Genomic DNA, 14,104 nt, shown 5'->3' with positions numbered 1-14,104 from the left:
TTTATCAGACCTCGAGACTTATTGGGCGTGTGAAATGCAATGAACTCAACAAATACTGTTATGTAATCGTTATAGGCAGGCAGTTTTAAATATAGAATTGCCATTTATTTTTGAAAATGTCAACGCGGGTCAATGATTTCTTATTTTTAAAGAAAAAGCGTGTATAAGTTCGTACTCATAGTTGAAAAGATAATACTTTAAATTACTTTCAACTTACTGTTGATTTAAAAGTATGTGCTTTCATGAATCTAATTAGCAATTAAAAAGAATTGTAAGGAAAATAATATAGAAATTATCTATTCATTTTACTCTTGAGAAGCAATCTTGTTCCAAAGTACTACTATTTCAACAACTTAGTAATCAATTATACATAAATCTGTCAAGACCTCAATTTACCTGACAATTTCTTCTGTGTGCGAAGAAAATGGCTCTTGGCTTCCTAGCGAACATGCACATGCACTTGCTTTTGAACAAACTGTCCGAAAAGGAATATGTTAACTACATATACTTTTTTGAACTTTTGCAACTTTAAAGATTTACCCATTGAATGTAAAAGATTGGAATATAAATAAATAAATTGAAATTAAATGAAGGTTCTGGGCTTTTAGTAACAACAAGAGGATATATGTAATAGCCCAAAGATTAATACGACGATAAAGGACGAAAAAAAGTGTAAAAGTTGTAACATTTTTTGTAACGACAAACCTACATTCATGAATTCATTGACGCCAATAAAAACTAAAATAAAACTTTGTGCTGGATTTTGTCTGTGACTTAGAATTCACACCTGGTTCTCCACTTTTTAAAGTGACAGTGTTTAGACGTCTGCTATCTCAGAACTCAGATTCTTACTTACAGTGACGCCTTGCTTTCCATTAAAAATTAAAAAAAAAAAAATATGACGGTGCGACACTGAAAATACACCCGACGAATAACATAGTGTAGGATGTTCGTATGGTCGAATAATGCATAAAAATATTTTTGTTATATTTTTGGAACCCTCCATTTTTTTTTTATTTACAAAAAACCATTTTTACAGACCTTACAATGTAATCTATCAATATCTCAGTCATTTTTCTAACAACTCTCAATATGTTTTATTATATGTTTTTGGAAAGAGGATTTCTAGACCTTTTGAATGATGTATAGAAGTCTATTGTTTAAACAAAATGAGTGTAGGTTTTTATCCCATAAATCTTGAAAAAGTGATTTTTTCCTCATTTTTTTCAACTTCATCCATTTTTTATTGCACAGTAAAACAAACAAAAAAAATAAAGTAAGGTTATATTCTGAAAGAATATACATTTAGGCACAAATTGGCGTATTTTTTATTGAATTTGACCAAAACTGCGGAATCTATGCTACTTTTTCGTAAATAGAAAATGTGGCTTTTCATGATGTGAATTGCAAGGTGCACAATTATAGGGTGTTCGTTATTTTAAAATAATAAGAATTTCTATGCTCGTAGGATCTTATATGGTTGGAAATAAACTAAAAAAAATATTCCCTAAGTTTCAAGTCTCTAACTTAATTCTAACCCGTGCCGCCAAGCGGTTGAAGTTTCTTATGGGAATAACATGGGGTTTCTTGGACCTTGTTCGATCAATTTTAAATTCCAGTCAAGCCATTTGTTCAAAAAATTTAAAACTTTACAGGCTCAAATTTAATAAGTGTAGTTATCATGTGAACATTTTTCAGATTTTTAATTGTTTTAATTTTAGAGATTTAGCTTGTTAAAAAAATCATTTTTTTTTTTAGACTTTTTCAAAAATCGCTTTTTACACGTTTAATGCCAAAAAATTAAAAAACCATACATTCTTATTCACAAATAAGCGTAGTATGTCAAAATTCAATAACAAAAATACGCCAATTTGTGTCTAAATCTATATTCTTTCAGAATATAGCTTACTTTATTTTTTTTTTTTTGTTTTACTGTGCAATAAAAAATGGATGAAGTTGAAAAAAAATGAGGAAAAAATCACTTTTTCAAGATTTATGGGATAAAAACCTACACTTATTTTGTTTAAACAATAGAGATCAAAAGGTCTGGAAATCCTCTTTCCAAAAACATATAACATATTGAGAGTTGTTAGAAAAATGACTGAGATATTGATAGATTACATTGTAAAGATTTTTTGAAAATAAAAAAAAAATGGAGGGTTCCAAAAAAATATAACAAAAATATGGGAGCGGGTCATAATTCTGCTTGTCAAAATTCTGTACGACAAAATTCTGTGGGGTCAAAATACTGTAATACCATAATTCTGTACGTCATTATACTGTAAATACAAAATTCTGTACGTCAAAATACTGTATGAACAAAATACTGACATGCAAAATTCTGTTTTGTAAAATTCTGTACGGCAAAATACTGTATATCAAAATTCTGTAAAAATGCTGTAAAAAAATATAGTTTTGATAATAGGGGTATTCACGTAAACGCGGAAAACCCATAGAAACCGTAGAAACCGTAGAATTTTCTATCCGTAGAAATCAGCTGTCAAAATTTGTATGGGAAAAATTTTCTGCAAATCGTAGAATTTTATCTCACAAAATTGAAGCAGAAACTGCAGAAAAAAAAAGTGATAAAATTTATGACGTTTATTTTGACGTTTAATTTGGCGCTCATTTCATATTTTCTCCAACTGAACTGACATAAGCGGGAAGTTCTCGTCAAATTAAATAAAAAAAAAAAACAAAAAAAACAAAATCAATCAGAATCAACAAATAAAAAAAGATGCCGAAGGTAAGATGAACAAATTTTTGAGTAAATTTTATTAAATATGTTTTCTTTTATTGCAGAATGAAAATCAAGAAAACAAAAAGCGCACACGGCCGTACCAACCATCACATCGTTGGACGCAGATGGAAACCCAGTCGATGCTGGACTTAATAGTGGAGGCGGTGAAGGATAACCCCGAAACCTTTGAGGTATGTTTACTTTTAATGCTTCTTTTTCAGATTTATTTTAATGAATATAATCTTTTCCTTCCAGAAACCAACAGCCCAAAAATTTTTCCAAAAGTTTGCGGGAATGTCTCCACTACTGGCCAGCATCGACTGGGTATGCATGAAAAGTAAAATGCGTTACCTCAAAGGGACGTATATGTCCGCGATGGACTGGCAGGGGAAAACAGGCGCCGGCCTCCTGGAAACTGGAGAGGAGAAGAGTGTGTTGGAATACATCAAAAAAAAAAATCATCTGTGCAATTCACACGTGGTAGAAGTGAAACCTTAAAAAATCATTTTTCTTGCAAAAAAAAATCGAAAAAGTCTACCTTTTTTTATTCTATCACCTTTAAATCCAACCACCTATTATAAATTTTATATCACACAAAAGCTTATTGTTTCAGCTCAAAATATTTATATCGACCATGTCTATACAACATCTACAAAAAGAGCTAGAATTTTTTGAACCCAATCAATTTTTTCATCAAAAAAGTACAAAAATCAATCTTTTTTCTCCCATTAAATATATTTTTTTAAATGACAACCTATGATAAAATATCATCTGAAAGCTTATTTTACTTTTTATATGACGTATCAAAGTAAGATTTTTTTAAATCCAACCATGTCGATATTTCAAACTGAGATAACGGTACTTCCTACACTGGTGGCTGGTCATCGACAATAGATCTCCACAGGTGTTTTGAGGTATTTTTAATTTTTTTTCAATTTAAGATTGTGTAACTTGTAGGGCACCTACCGTTATGTGTGATATATCAAATAAAAGGTTATGTTATCAGCATGCGTATTAAAGTTAAATCAAATTTGTATGTGCACTAAATCAAAAGATATAACGTGTGTTGAAAAGGAACATCCTTGTACCGTTATCTCTGAGTTTTGAATATGAAATTAATTGAAATTTTGTACAATTATAGTTTATTTAATTACCTATCTACAGTGCAAATTTCATTCATCTATCTATTAAAACAAAAAAGTTATAACAAGTTGAAGTCGTGTCGCGTTTTCGTTTCATCTTGTTTCAAATCACTACGATACTAAAGAAGTTTTCACTTCAAAAATTTGTCCATTTTTTGACCAGTTGGAAATAATTTTTGGGGCTAGAAAGAATATAGCCCCAAACATCGTCTATCAGACAAATTATTCAACCGATGAGTTGATAGAGGAAATCCAAGAGGACGACTCAACCTATATTGAAATTGAACACACAGACAGTTTCCAGGAGGACGAGGCGCCACAGCTATCGCCAGTAAGCAAAGCCAAAGGTAAGTTCCATTTGTTTTTGTGACATTTTTTCTGACTGCAATATTTAAAACATTGTAAGCTGGACCACACCGGAAGGGTATGCAGTAGTGGTACGGAGCAACAATGTTTAGGTGTGGATTTTTTTTCATACAACTGCCCGTACCGCTTCCGTATACCTTTCCGGTGTGGTCGAGCCTTGATGCTAATTGTAACTTATGTACTAATTTCATTCTGTAATCTTGAATATCTTAAAAGTAAATAACGTTTGTATCTCTTACTCTTTTTAGACCAAATGAAAATGCCGAACAAAAAAACAAATAAAATAACTAGTTCCAATGCTATTGGGCAGTTAATGGAGCTGCAAGTCAAGAAATTAGAACTTGAAACAAAAAAATTCCAAGAAGAAATGGAATTGAAAAAGAAGAAGCAAGAACAAGACTTCGAATTAAGGAAGCTAGAAATTGAGAAGGAAGAGAGAGTCCAACGTTATGAGTTGGAATTGAAATTTAAACAACAATAATTTGCTTATAGTTTAAGAGCTCGCAGCGAATTTTGGGTGTGGAGGTATAACCAAAATATTAGTTTGTACTTTTATAACCTAATGGGTTCTAATAACGAATTCGGAGGTCTGACAGTTTCGAATTAGAAACCATTAGGTTATAAAACTGCATTCTCACATTTTGGTTTTACCTTGTGTTGGTTGTGAAATTTAATTTATTTTCTTTATTAGTATTAAGTTTTTATTTTATGTAAATATAAATTTAAAAAATGAAGTTATTTATGAAATATAATTTATTTTCTTTGTTAACAAAAAAAGTTTTGAGTTTTAAAATTAACAAACAATTGGAAACGAGAACTAAGGTAAGTATACATATATGTATGACAACAAAGGTAAGTATATATGACAATAAATAAATAAATAAAGTAAGTATATGTGTTTATAAATTTTGTTCGTGGATCAGTTCCACCAAGGCTCGTCTCTTCACTTGCCCTGCAACAGTGCAAACACTTTCATGGTTGGATTCTTCACTTTCATGGTTGGATTCTTCGTGAATGTCTGCAGTGTTTGCTTCATTTTGAACTTCGAAGCTATCCTCTGATGCAGTTTGCGCGAGAATAATGTTATGCAAAATAGCACACACAAGAACCCAACGACATGCTAATTTATTCCCAGATTGGTTTTTAATTTGTATTTTTAATTCCTTTAAACTACTGAATCGCTCCTTCAAGAGACCAAAGCAGTGTTCGATTCGTATGCGGTATTTACTAAAATTCCTATTAAAGTTCTTTCTTTTTTCTGCAGTCATTTCAACCGAATTCTCCCGGAAAGGAGTCACAACAGTGCCAGTTAATTTGTATGCACTGTCGCCCGCCAGCCATTCTGACCCCGTGAAAAAATCTTGTTCTTTGGTGAACAGGTCGCAGTTATTATATATTCGCGCATCATGGACACTGCCTGGATATCCCAAAACCATATGACGAATTCTTAGTTTATAGTCGCACACTGCCTGAACTTTGAGGGAGTAAATATGCTTTCTTGAAAAGTAAGCTTCAGGATCTTCTGACGGTTTTTCGGCTAATTTTATTTCAGTGCCGTCAACATATCCAATGCAGTGCGGCAATTCATTTGACGTTTCCAAAGCCAAATTTTTCCGCTCTTGAGCATCTGGCCAAAACAGATATTTGTTTTTAAGTTTTAGAATTGCCTGGAAAACTCTCTCGGTGATGTTCTGAGAATGAATTACAAAAGTATATGAAAGTTTTGATTTAAAGTCTTTTCAATTATAAGATCTTCAATTACCTGAATTGTACCACCGTCACCAATTCCAAACAATCTTGCAATTTTGGCAATCGAACCTCCTTCACCACTAGATCCCAATCGATAAAGAACTATTGTTAACTGTGTTTTGACAGATAACTGTCGACAGGATCTTGGTCCATGAAAAATCTCGTCATCTTTAATTAGGTCTAGGATGATATCAAAATTTGACCAGTTGACGCGAACGATTTGTTTAAACCGATCTTCATCCAAATGAGGCAAGACATTTTCCAAGAACATATTCGATTTAGGCACAGAATGCTGCAAAAACGGAGCTCCATATCGGGAATTTTCAGCAATTAACATTAAAATCGTCAAGTCTTCTATTATCTCGTCCTGTTTCTCTTGTGTTTTATCTAATTTATAAAAGTTTAATTTAACAATTTCAGCAATGTACATTTCTTTCTCATATAGGTACCATCGTTTTCACCAAATAACTCCAACATCCACAAATCATTTAAAGTGATTTGTTCATACAATTGAATGAATTTTGTTTTAAAACTACTTCTTGGCATCTTGAAAAGCAAAAATTAAAATGTAATTACAATAAAAAAAAAAAGAATCACTTTAACATAAACTATCGAATGACGTGAATTGAACAAATTCACTTTGACGTTTAACAAACAGCTGTTTGTTTCCCTTGTTTACGCAACTGTTTTCTGCTGGGGTGTTCATTTAAATCTTTTGCGGAATTTTCTATTTTTCCGCAAAGTAGAAAATTATCTCGTTACGTGAATACCCTTAATGTAAAAAAGTGCGCGCGCACTTTTTTACATTATCAAAACGATATTTTTTTACAGCATTTTGATTTACAGAATTTTGATGTACAGAATTTTGAAATACAGTATTTTGACCAACCAAAATTTTGCTATACAGAATTTTGACTTTCAGAATTTTGTTCCTACAGCATTTTGCACATACAGAATTTTGACATACAGTATTTTGGCATACAGTATTTTGAATACAGAATTTTGCAACATACATAATTTCGACCCCAATCCCAAAAATATTTGTATGTATTATTCGACCATACGAACAGCCTACACTATTTAATTTCTCGGGTGTATTTTTTTTTTTTATTTTGTAGCACAGTGTATTTTGTTACAAATAAAAAAATTTCCATTGAAAATGAAATATTTATTCCAAATAAAAATATTTTGCACTAAACAAAAGTTTATTGCAAATACAAAATTTGTTGCATTAAAAAAAAAAAACTCAACACAAAATGTGTGTATTAAATTTTTTTTATATCCATCGAATTTCTTACATTTTTGGCTATTTGACCACCATAAATTATTTATTTCAACTGTAATATTGAAGCTTATATAAGACCAAATATGTAGTCAAAATTGTAGCGAACTCGACTAATATTAAAAAAACACATTTTGCCTTAAATTTTTTTTTTGTCAATGCAGAACATTTATTATTTGCAATACATTTTTTGTATGCAAAACATTTTCAATTTTCAATACAAATCATTTTCATAGTAATAACATTTTTTGAAAATATTTCTACTTGCAATAAATATTTTTTTTTTAATGCAAATACTTTTCAGTTGCAATAAAAAAATTTTTTATTTACACTAAATATTTTTTTCTTAATTTTTAATGCATTTTTTTTTAATTGATATTTTTACAACCCTGTACATGACTTTTTTTTCAAAAACCAAAATATAATATTTCCTAATAAATCATCCATAGGAAAGGAATAATTAAAGAAAGTAAAACCATTTATTCTTCTAAACTGCATTTAAATATGACATTAAACTACTTCTGAGTTCTGACATAATAAACCCGTACCTACAAGTTTTTTTACAGTAATCATCATCAAAATCTGACCCCAATTTCTCCAAAGAATCCATCACTCTTAGTTCTGTTTTAGCTTTGCTCTTGACCGATTGATTTCTATCACAGCTTGATGTAATAAAAGAGATATTTAATGTCTCTGTCTAACATTCATTTAACCGATTAACAATCTCCCACAAACAACAACGTTGACTTTATAAATGTTAAAGAATAATTATGTCACAGCTAAAATATAACAATAACAAACTTTCGCTTTCAATAAAGACCGGACTTCAGACTTTGTCTTAAAAGTGATGCCGGCATTTTGCATCTTAGATTTATCTAAGATTGCATTTTTATTTATTTCGGTATACGGAACTTTGCTAGTGACGAAGGCGCAACGTTGTTGGCGCTAACAACGCAACGCAACGACGACAACACCGGTGATTGGAACTTAAAAAACAAGTTAACAATATTATTATGCTTTGTTATAAAAGCGAGACTAAATCGAAAATAAAGATAATGTTCAATAAAGTTATAAACTCTCTAAGATAAAAAGATATACAATCCACAATTTGTGAGTGGCTTTACGTAAATTGTATAAGTCCCTCAAAGCCATAATGTTCAATTTTATTTTGATTCGAGAGTGAAAGCGAACTTAATTATTTCGTTTTTATTTTTTTTTAAATTAAGTTAGTTTGTTTGGTTTTTGTTGTGTTTTTATTTATTTATTTGTTACTGACTTTTAGTATTACGTTGTCGATGATCATTCGCTTTCCTTATTTACGTAATGAATGTCAAAATAAAGCTCCATTAAGTGATCAAGGTCATTGGAAACAATTTATTTATTCAGCTAAGAACACTTTAATTAAAATAAATATAATTTCAGCTTAATATTTCCATTTCATTAACAAGGCAAAATGTAAACATTAAAAATATTTTAAAAATGACTTTAAAGACAGATCTTGGGGAATATTCTTGAGTGCGCAATTTTTCGACAAATGGAACATTATTGTGAAAGATATATCTTACGTTGTATTTATACCTTGCCTACTTAAGTAATCTGCATTTTGTTTGTTTTTTGTCTATCAAATCTAAATTTGCATGGTAAACAGTCTGGGGGAGAACTCAAACTGAACTTTGAAACTAAGATAAAAGGAAGATTAGCTTATCTGCGTATAGATGAGGTTAAATAATAAATCTTACTATACAAATTAGTGTTGAATTAAAATTATATTACGAAAATAACTAACAACCAGGTCTGTAGGAGCAGGTGTAAACATGGCCCTCCTGACTCGTTATTTTCATATTCTAACATCTACAATTCAAGAAACTTATAGATATTTTTGCTATGAAAGTAGGCAAAAGGAAACTTTACCTTATACAATGACTAAATTAAAAAATATAAATTCTTATAATACATGGATAAACTTAATTTGACAAGTCTGCTTACCTCGGGGTATTCCAACCCCAATGTCCAGATGTGAGGTTGGTTAAGTTGGGTTGGTTAGCGTTTGGTCGAGTTAGTTTCTTGTTGCTACCTATAGTTTTTCTGCCGATGTCACATCCTAAGATAATAAGTAGCATGGACTATGACCGCCAGAGGTCTTGGTTCGTTTCCCAGCTCCCACGAATTAAAACAATTTTTTCAGGGGTACTGCCTTTTGCGAAGAATTTACAAAGCCTTCAAGAGTACCACGAAAAAGTACACCTCTGCTTAGACGTTCGGACTCGGAGGTAAATTGTATGTCCTTACTATTTTTGCAAATTAGTTAAGTTCATCCAAGATTGGTTAAGAGTTGTTAGTAACTAGCCCTCTTACTTCTTGATGGGGTGTCGTACAACAAATTTATTTTATTAGATTCTTATTTTTTTTCTCTCAAACATTTGTAGTTCATTCATGGCTGTCTTTGGAGTTTGTGCACGATATCGGAAAGCTGTAGGCAATGACTGTTGTTCGTAGAAGCTTGTATTTTTTCTTCGTTATAAGTGCTGGAAGTTTCTGGAAGAAAGAAACGAAAAAAATAATTTTAAAAAGTGCTAAAGTAAAGTCAAGTAAGTGAAATTTATGAATAAAAACTATTCCTTTGTTTGTGACCTTTCTTGAATAAAAATAATAATTCGAAAAGGGCTTGAGGTCTATTTTTTCTTGGTAGTTATTAATTCGACGCACATTCATCGATTTACAATATGAGATTACCTACATTTTGGAGGGCTTTGATACTATACTAACATGTCAATTTGTGTAATAAACTCATGCAAAATTTAATTTTTTCTCTTCCGCTCTTTTCAAATCTGTCTAAAAGAAGGCAATCAGTGCAAGTTGAAGAACATCTATATAATTTTTTTTACAAATATTACTGGTGTGCCTGAAGGATCCGTTCTTGGACCCTTTTTTCAGTTTATGTTACTGCACTTCTATTTTCACTTACAAATTGTTCCCCTCACATGTGCGCTAATGTAGGCATTCAGGATTCAGCTATATTATAGTTGTACATTGGGTCCTATTGAGCATAAAGAATTCTACGTCAGTGATAACTTGAAGAAAGTTATTAATTGATCTGATTCGATTGATCTTATTTTAAGCCCTAAAAACTTTAAATACCACACATTTTCTATCGATTATTTTTATAAATGCTACAGCCAATTACGTTTCAACAGCAAAAATGCTCGGAGGAACCATATCTCATTATATTTAAAATAACCCTCGCTGTTTTCACCTAACATCAGAGCGACATTTCTTTGTAAATTCCGTCCCTCTGGAACTCATAACCACGTAATATTAAAGAAAATAAAAATGCAAAAAGTATCAAAAGAGTACTTAAATTTAATTTTTCAATTTAAACTTGAAAATGGTAATCAGTGAACTTGTATATTAAGTTGATTTTATGAAAAATAAATAATAAAAAATTTATATAAAAAGAATTACGTATACGCCACAGTGACCATTTAAAATAATATAATTAACCCCTTCAATTTTTTTTTTTTTTTTAATTTATCGGACAAAGCAAGGGTGTTGACATTTTTTTCTTGGTGATACCAACTTTTGTATTTGTTTATAAATTACTTCAAACGCATAGGAGATCCACTCTGAAATTCGAATTAAAATATAGAATCATTTAAAACATTGGTTGACTTGACAGTTTGTAAATGATGGATTTTTTACTTTTTTTTTTTGTAAGATATTTATAGATTAAACTATAAAGTGTTTGCATATAGTCTGAACGTGACTATGAAATATATACCTACTCCAATATAAATTTAATTTAAGGGTAAACAATTTTTGGCTTGAAATTCATTATAGGGGCAAAGTGAAATGCGGGAAGAAACTCACAATAGCGCTGCTGATGTAACCTGAGAACAATTTATTTTATTAAGTTATGCAATCTTATGCGTCAGTGTGTTGTATAGGTAATTCCAAATAACAAAAACTAATTTTATTTAGATTATATTTAGACGTTATCGATTAATTATAGACATTAGATAAAAATGTTCGCATCACAATTTAAGTAGGTACCTACTTAACTCTGGGTTTTTTCATGAATTTTAATTGTACCACAATTTATTAATCTCACAGGTTTAATAAGTATTTATCGTGTACCTCAATCATTTTTGCCCCCATCATCATAAGGAAACAAAATTCTATTTCCTCCATTTTATTAACATGCCTCTTTTATTAAATTTTAATTTGAATAACAATATTACGCCTAAAAGCTTCCAATCTACTTTCACTCTTGATATAATCCAACAATTATTATCCCCCACATTAAACAATATTCACCACACAAGTTCGAATTATCATTATCACTACTATTTTGATCTCTAATCAATCTACAACTTTCAACTCTACATATCACTTTAACTGAGCATGAACATTGATTCGGTAAATATAATAAAAGTTAAACTCGACATTCATGATAAACGTCACAAAACATAGCCTTGTCATGCTTGCTTCTTCCGCAAGGTGAATGGGAAACTGTTGGCGCCACCAGCCACCAGCGCCAGCGCCACAAATTGTCTTATTCATCATTATATTGTCAAGCCCCGACCAGGCCAGGGTGATCGTAAAATATCAGCTGCAAATACCTTAGAGGCATTACGATAAGTCCATTGGGTACTTTCTTATTCGATTAAGGAGTACAAATTTCTTCAGCGAAAGGCAACCTTAGAAATGGCGGCGCTCAGAGGCTGTGAAACCAATTTCGATGCATCGTATACCAGACTGGAAATGCCAAATCATAGTTAAACATGTGATGCTGATATGATGACTTTTCCTGGTTTAAACCTAAAAATATAAGTAAAACGAGGTATTTGAAAAGTGCACAAACTTGATTTGACTACATTCACTTTTTATCTGGCGAGTATTCTTCGGAGGACTTGTGTCTCGCGTGGTGTCTCATAAAAATTATTTCTACAAGCGTTAACTAAATTGCCGCCAAAACTTGTTGAGGTATAATTATTTGTGATGGCGTCTGTTTAATGTGTTGGTGTATACTACACCTCTCTGTTAACTCCTTAATGTGTGTTGTATTTATTTATGAAAAAAATACAGAAAATGAAATTCTGTTAATTATTATTTGACGCCTCTTTGCTTGAGTAATAATTTAATAAAAAAATATTTTGTTTGTAAAACTTTCTTACTCCATCCAAGAACCATTAACTATTATGTTTCGGTCGTGACATGACACCTAACAACTTATTTGTTAGGTTTTCACTTTTTCTTTTCACGATTATTATTTTTATTAATTCATAATATATATACAGGGTGTCCCAAAAGTAATGGATCAAACGAAATATGCTGATAGGCCGACTTTAGGGCTCTCAGAATTTGGTAACTTGTTCATCCCAAATCCTTCCGGTTTTCGATTTAATGCAGTTTTTGTGAAATTTAGAAAAATCCCGACTTTGCAACAGTATTTTGCTTCCTCCGCTCATAATTAATTTTTGTTTTTTACAATTCTTTCACTAAAACATTGCCTAATAATAAGAAATAATTAATTAATCAAAATATTTTTCATTTCATACGCCAATTTGCTGCAAATTAATTAACAGTTGCATGTTTTATAAAAACTCAATTTCTTTCTTTTATTTCAGAGCAACACCCTGAAAAAAATTTGTATGGTATGGCACTGGTTTATTATTTTGAAAACTTGTCGTGTTATTGCAGTTTTCAAAAATGTATAAAAGTTTCCAAAGCTGAAGTTAGAACTGAAGATATTACAATTTAAAAGCAACAAAACAGGGCTTTTCAGAGAAAAATAACAAAGAAAAATAAACACATTTTCTCGACTGTTGTTTGTTTATTTCTTTTTGAACAAAAGCCTCGATTTTTGTTTGTTATTTTGCTTTGAAAACGTCTATTTTTTTGCATTCAAATTGTAATATCTTTCGTTCTAATTTCAACTTTGGAAATTTTTATACATTTTTGAAAACTGCAATAACACGAAAAGTTTTCAAAATAATAAACCAGTGCCATACCATACAAATTTTTTTCAGGGTGTTGCTCTGAAATAAAAGAAAGAAATTAAGTTTTTATAAAACATGCAACTGTTAATTAATTTGCAGCAAATTGGCGTATGAAATGAAAAATATTTTGATTAATTAATTATTTCTTATTATTAGGCAATGTTTTAGTGAAAGAATTGTAAAAAACAAAAATTAATTATGAGCGGAGGAAGCAAAATACTGTTGCAAAGTCGGGATTTTTCGAAATTTCACAAAAACTGCATTAAATCGAAAACCGGAAGGATTTGGGATGAACAAGTTACCAAATTCTGAGAGCCCTAAAGTTGGCCTATCAGCATATTTCGTTTGATCCATTACTTTTGGGACACCCTGTATATATATTGTTGCTGTTCTTACCTTTCTCCTGCTAGTCTTATCAATAAGTGACGAACAAATTGAAATATTTTTTTTTTTATTTTTGTTTAGATCTATATTAGGGTGGTAGTTATTTTTTTTTTTTAATTATTTAATTTCATAGTTAAGATCATGTATTTCCCATTAAAATGAAATATGTTGGTTTAGATCAATAAAAAATAAAACTCACGACTGTGTCGCTTGGTCTTGCTCTTAAAGTTAAAATTTGCTACACTGTTAAGGCTTTTTGTATAAAAATTATAGACACAAAAAAAAAAGTTTAACAGGAGCCAACATCGCAACTAAAAGTTGTGGGAATGATAATCCGTATGATAGTTCTCCAGGATTTGTACAACAATACTTTAATATAATAATAATTTTAACTCCATCAATTGAAATTTAAAAAAATTTTTTGGGGCACCATTGTTTTTTA

General features: G+C 30.7%; 2 protein-coding genes across 2 annotated transcripts; one reads left to right on the top strand and one right to left on the bottom strand.

Annotated features, from left to right (window-relative positions):
* Positions 1–2,737: 2,737 nt before the first annotated feature.
* On the top strand, positions 2,738–4,729 carry LOC129909664 (uncharacterized). Its single transcript, XM_055986739.1, has 6 exons — positions 2,738–2,746; positions 2,803–2,931; positions 2,996–3,204; positions 3,795–3,801; positions 4,025–4,229; positions 4,497–4,729. The coding sequence occupies exons 1-6, from the start codon at positions 2,738–2,740 to the stop codon at positions 4,727–4,729; spliced, it is 792 nt and encodes a 263-aa protein (XP_055842714.1).
* Positions 4,730–5,147: 418 nt separating this feature from the next.
* LOC129909663 (uncharacterized) lies at positions 5,148–6,543 on the bottom strand. The gene is made up of 3 exons (XM_055986738.1): positions 6,447–6,543; positions 6,011–6,384; positions 5,148–5,939 (listed from the first exon to the last, which is right to left on the bottom strand). Exons 1-3 carry the CDS (start codon positions 6,541–6,543, stop codon positions 5,148–5,150), a joined length of 1,263 nt encoding a protein of 420 aa, XP_055842713.1.
* Positions 6,544–14,104: the final 7,561 nt, after the last annotated feature.

The sequence above is a fragment of the Episyrphus balteatus genome, chromosome 2 (assembly GCF_945859705.1).
Source record: "Episyrphus balteatus chromosome 2, idEpiBalt1.1, whole genome shotgun sequence".
In the NCBI taxonomy this organism is placed as follows: domain Eukaryota; kingdom Metazoa; phylum Arthropoda; class Insecta; order Diptera; family Syrphidae; genus Episyrphus; species Episyrphus balteatus.
Note: the sequence above shows the minus strand (reverse complement) of the source record. Positions and strands in the feature narration are given on the sequence as shown.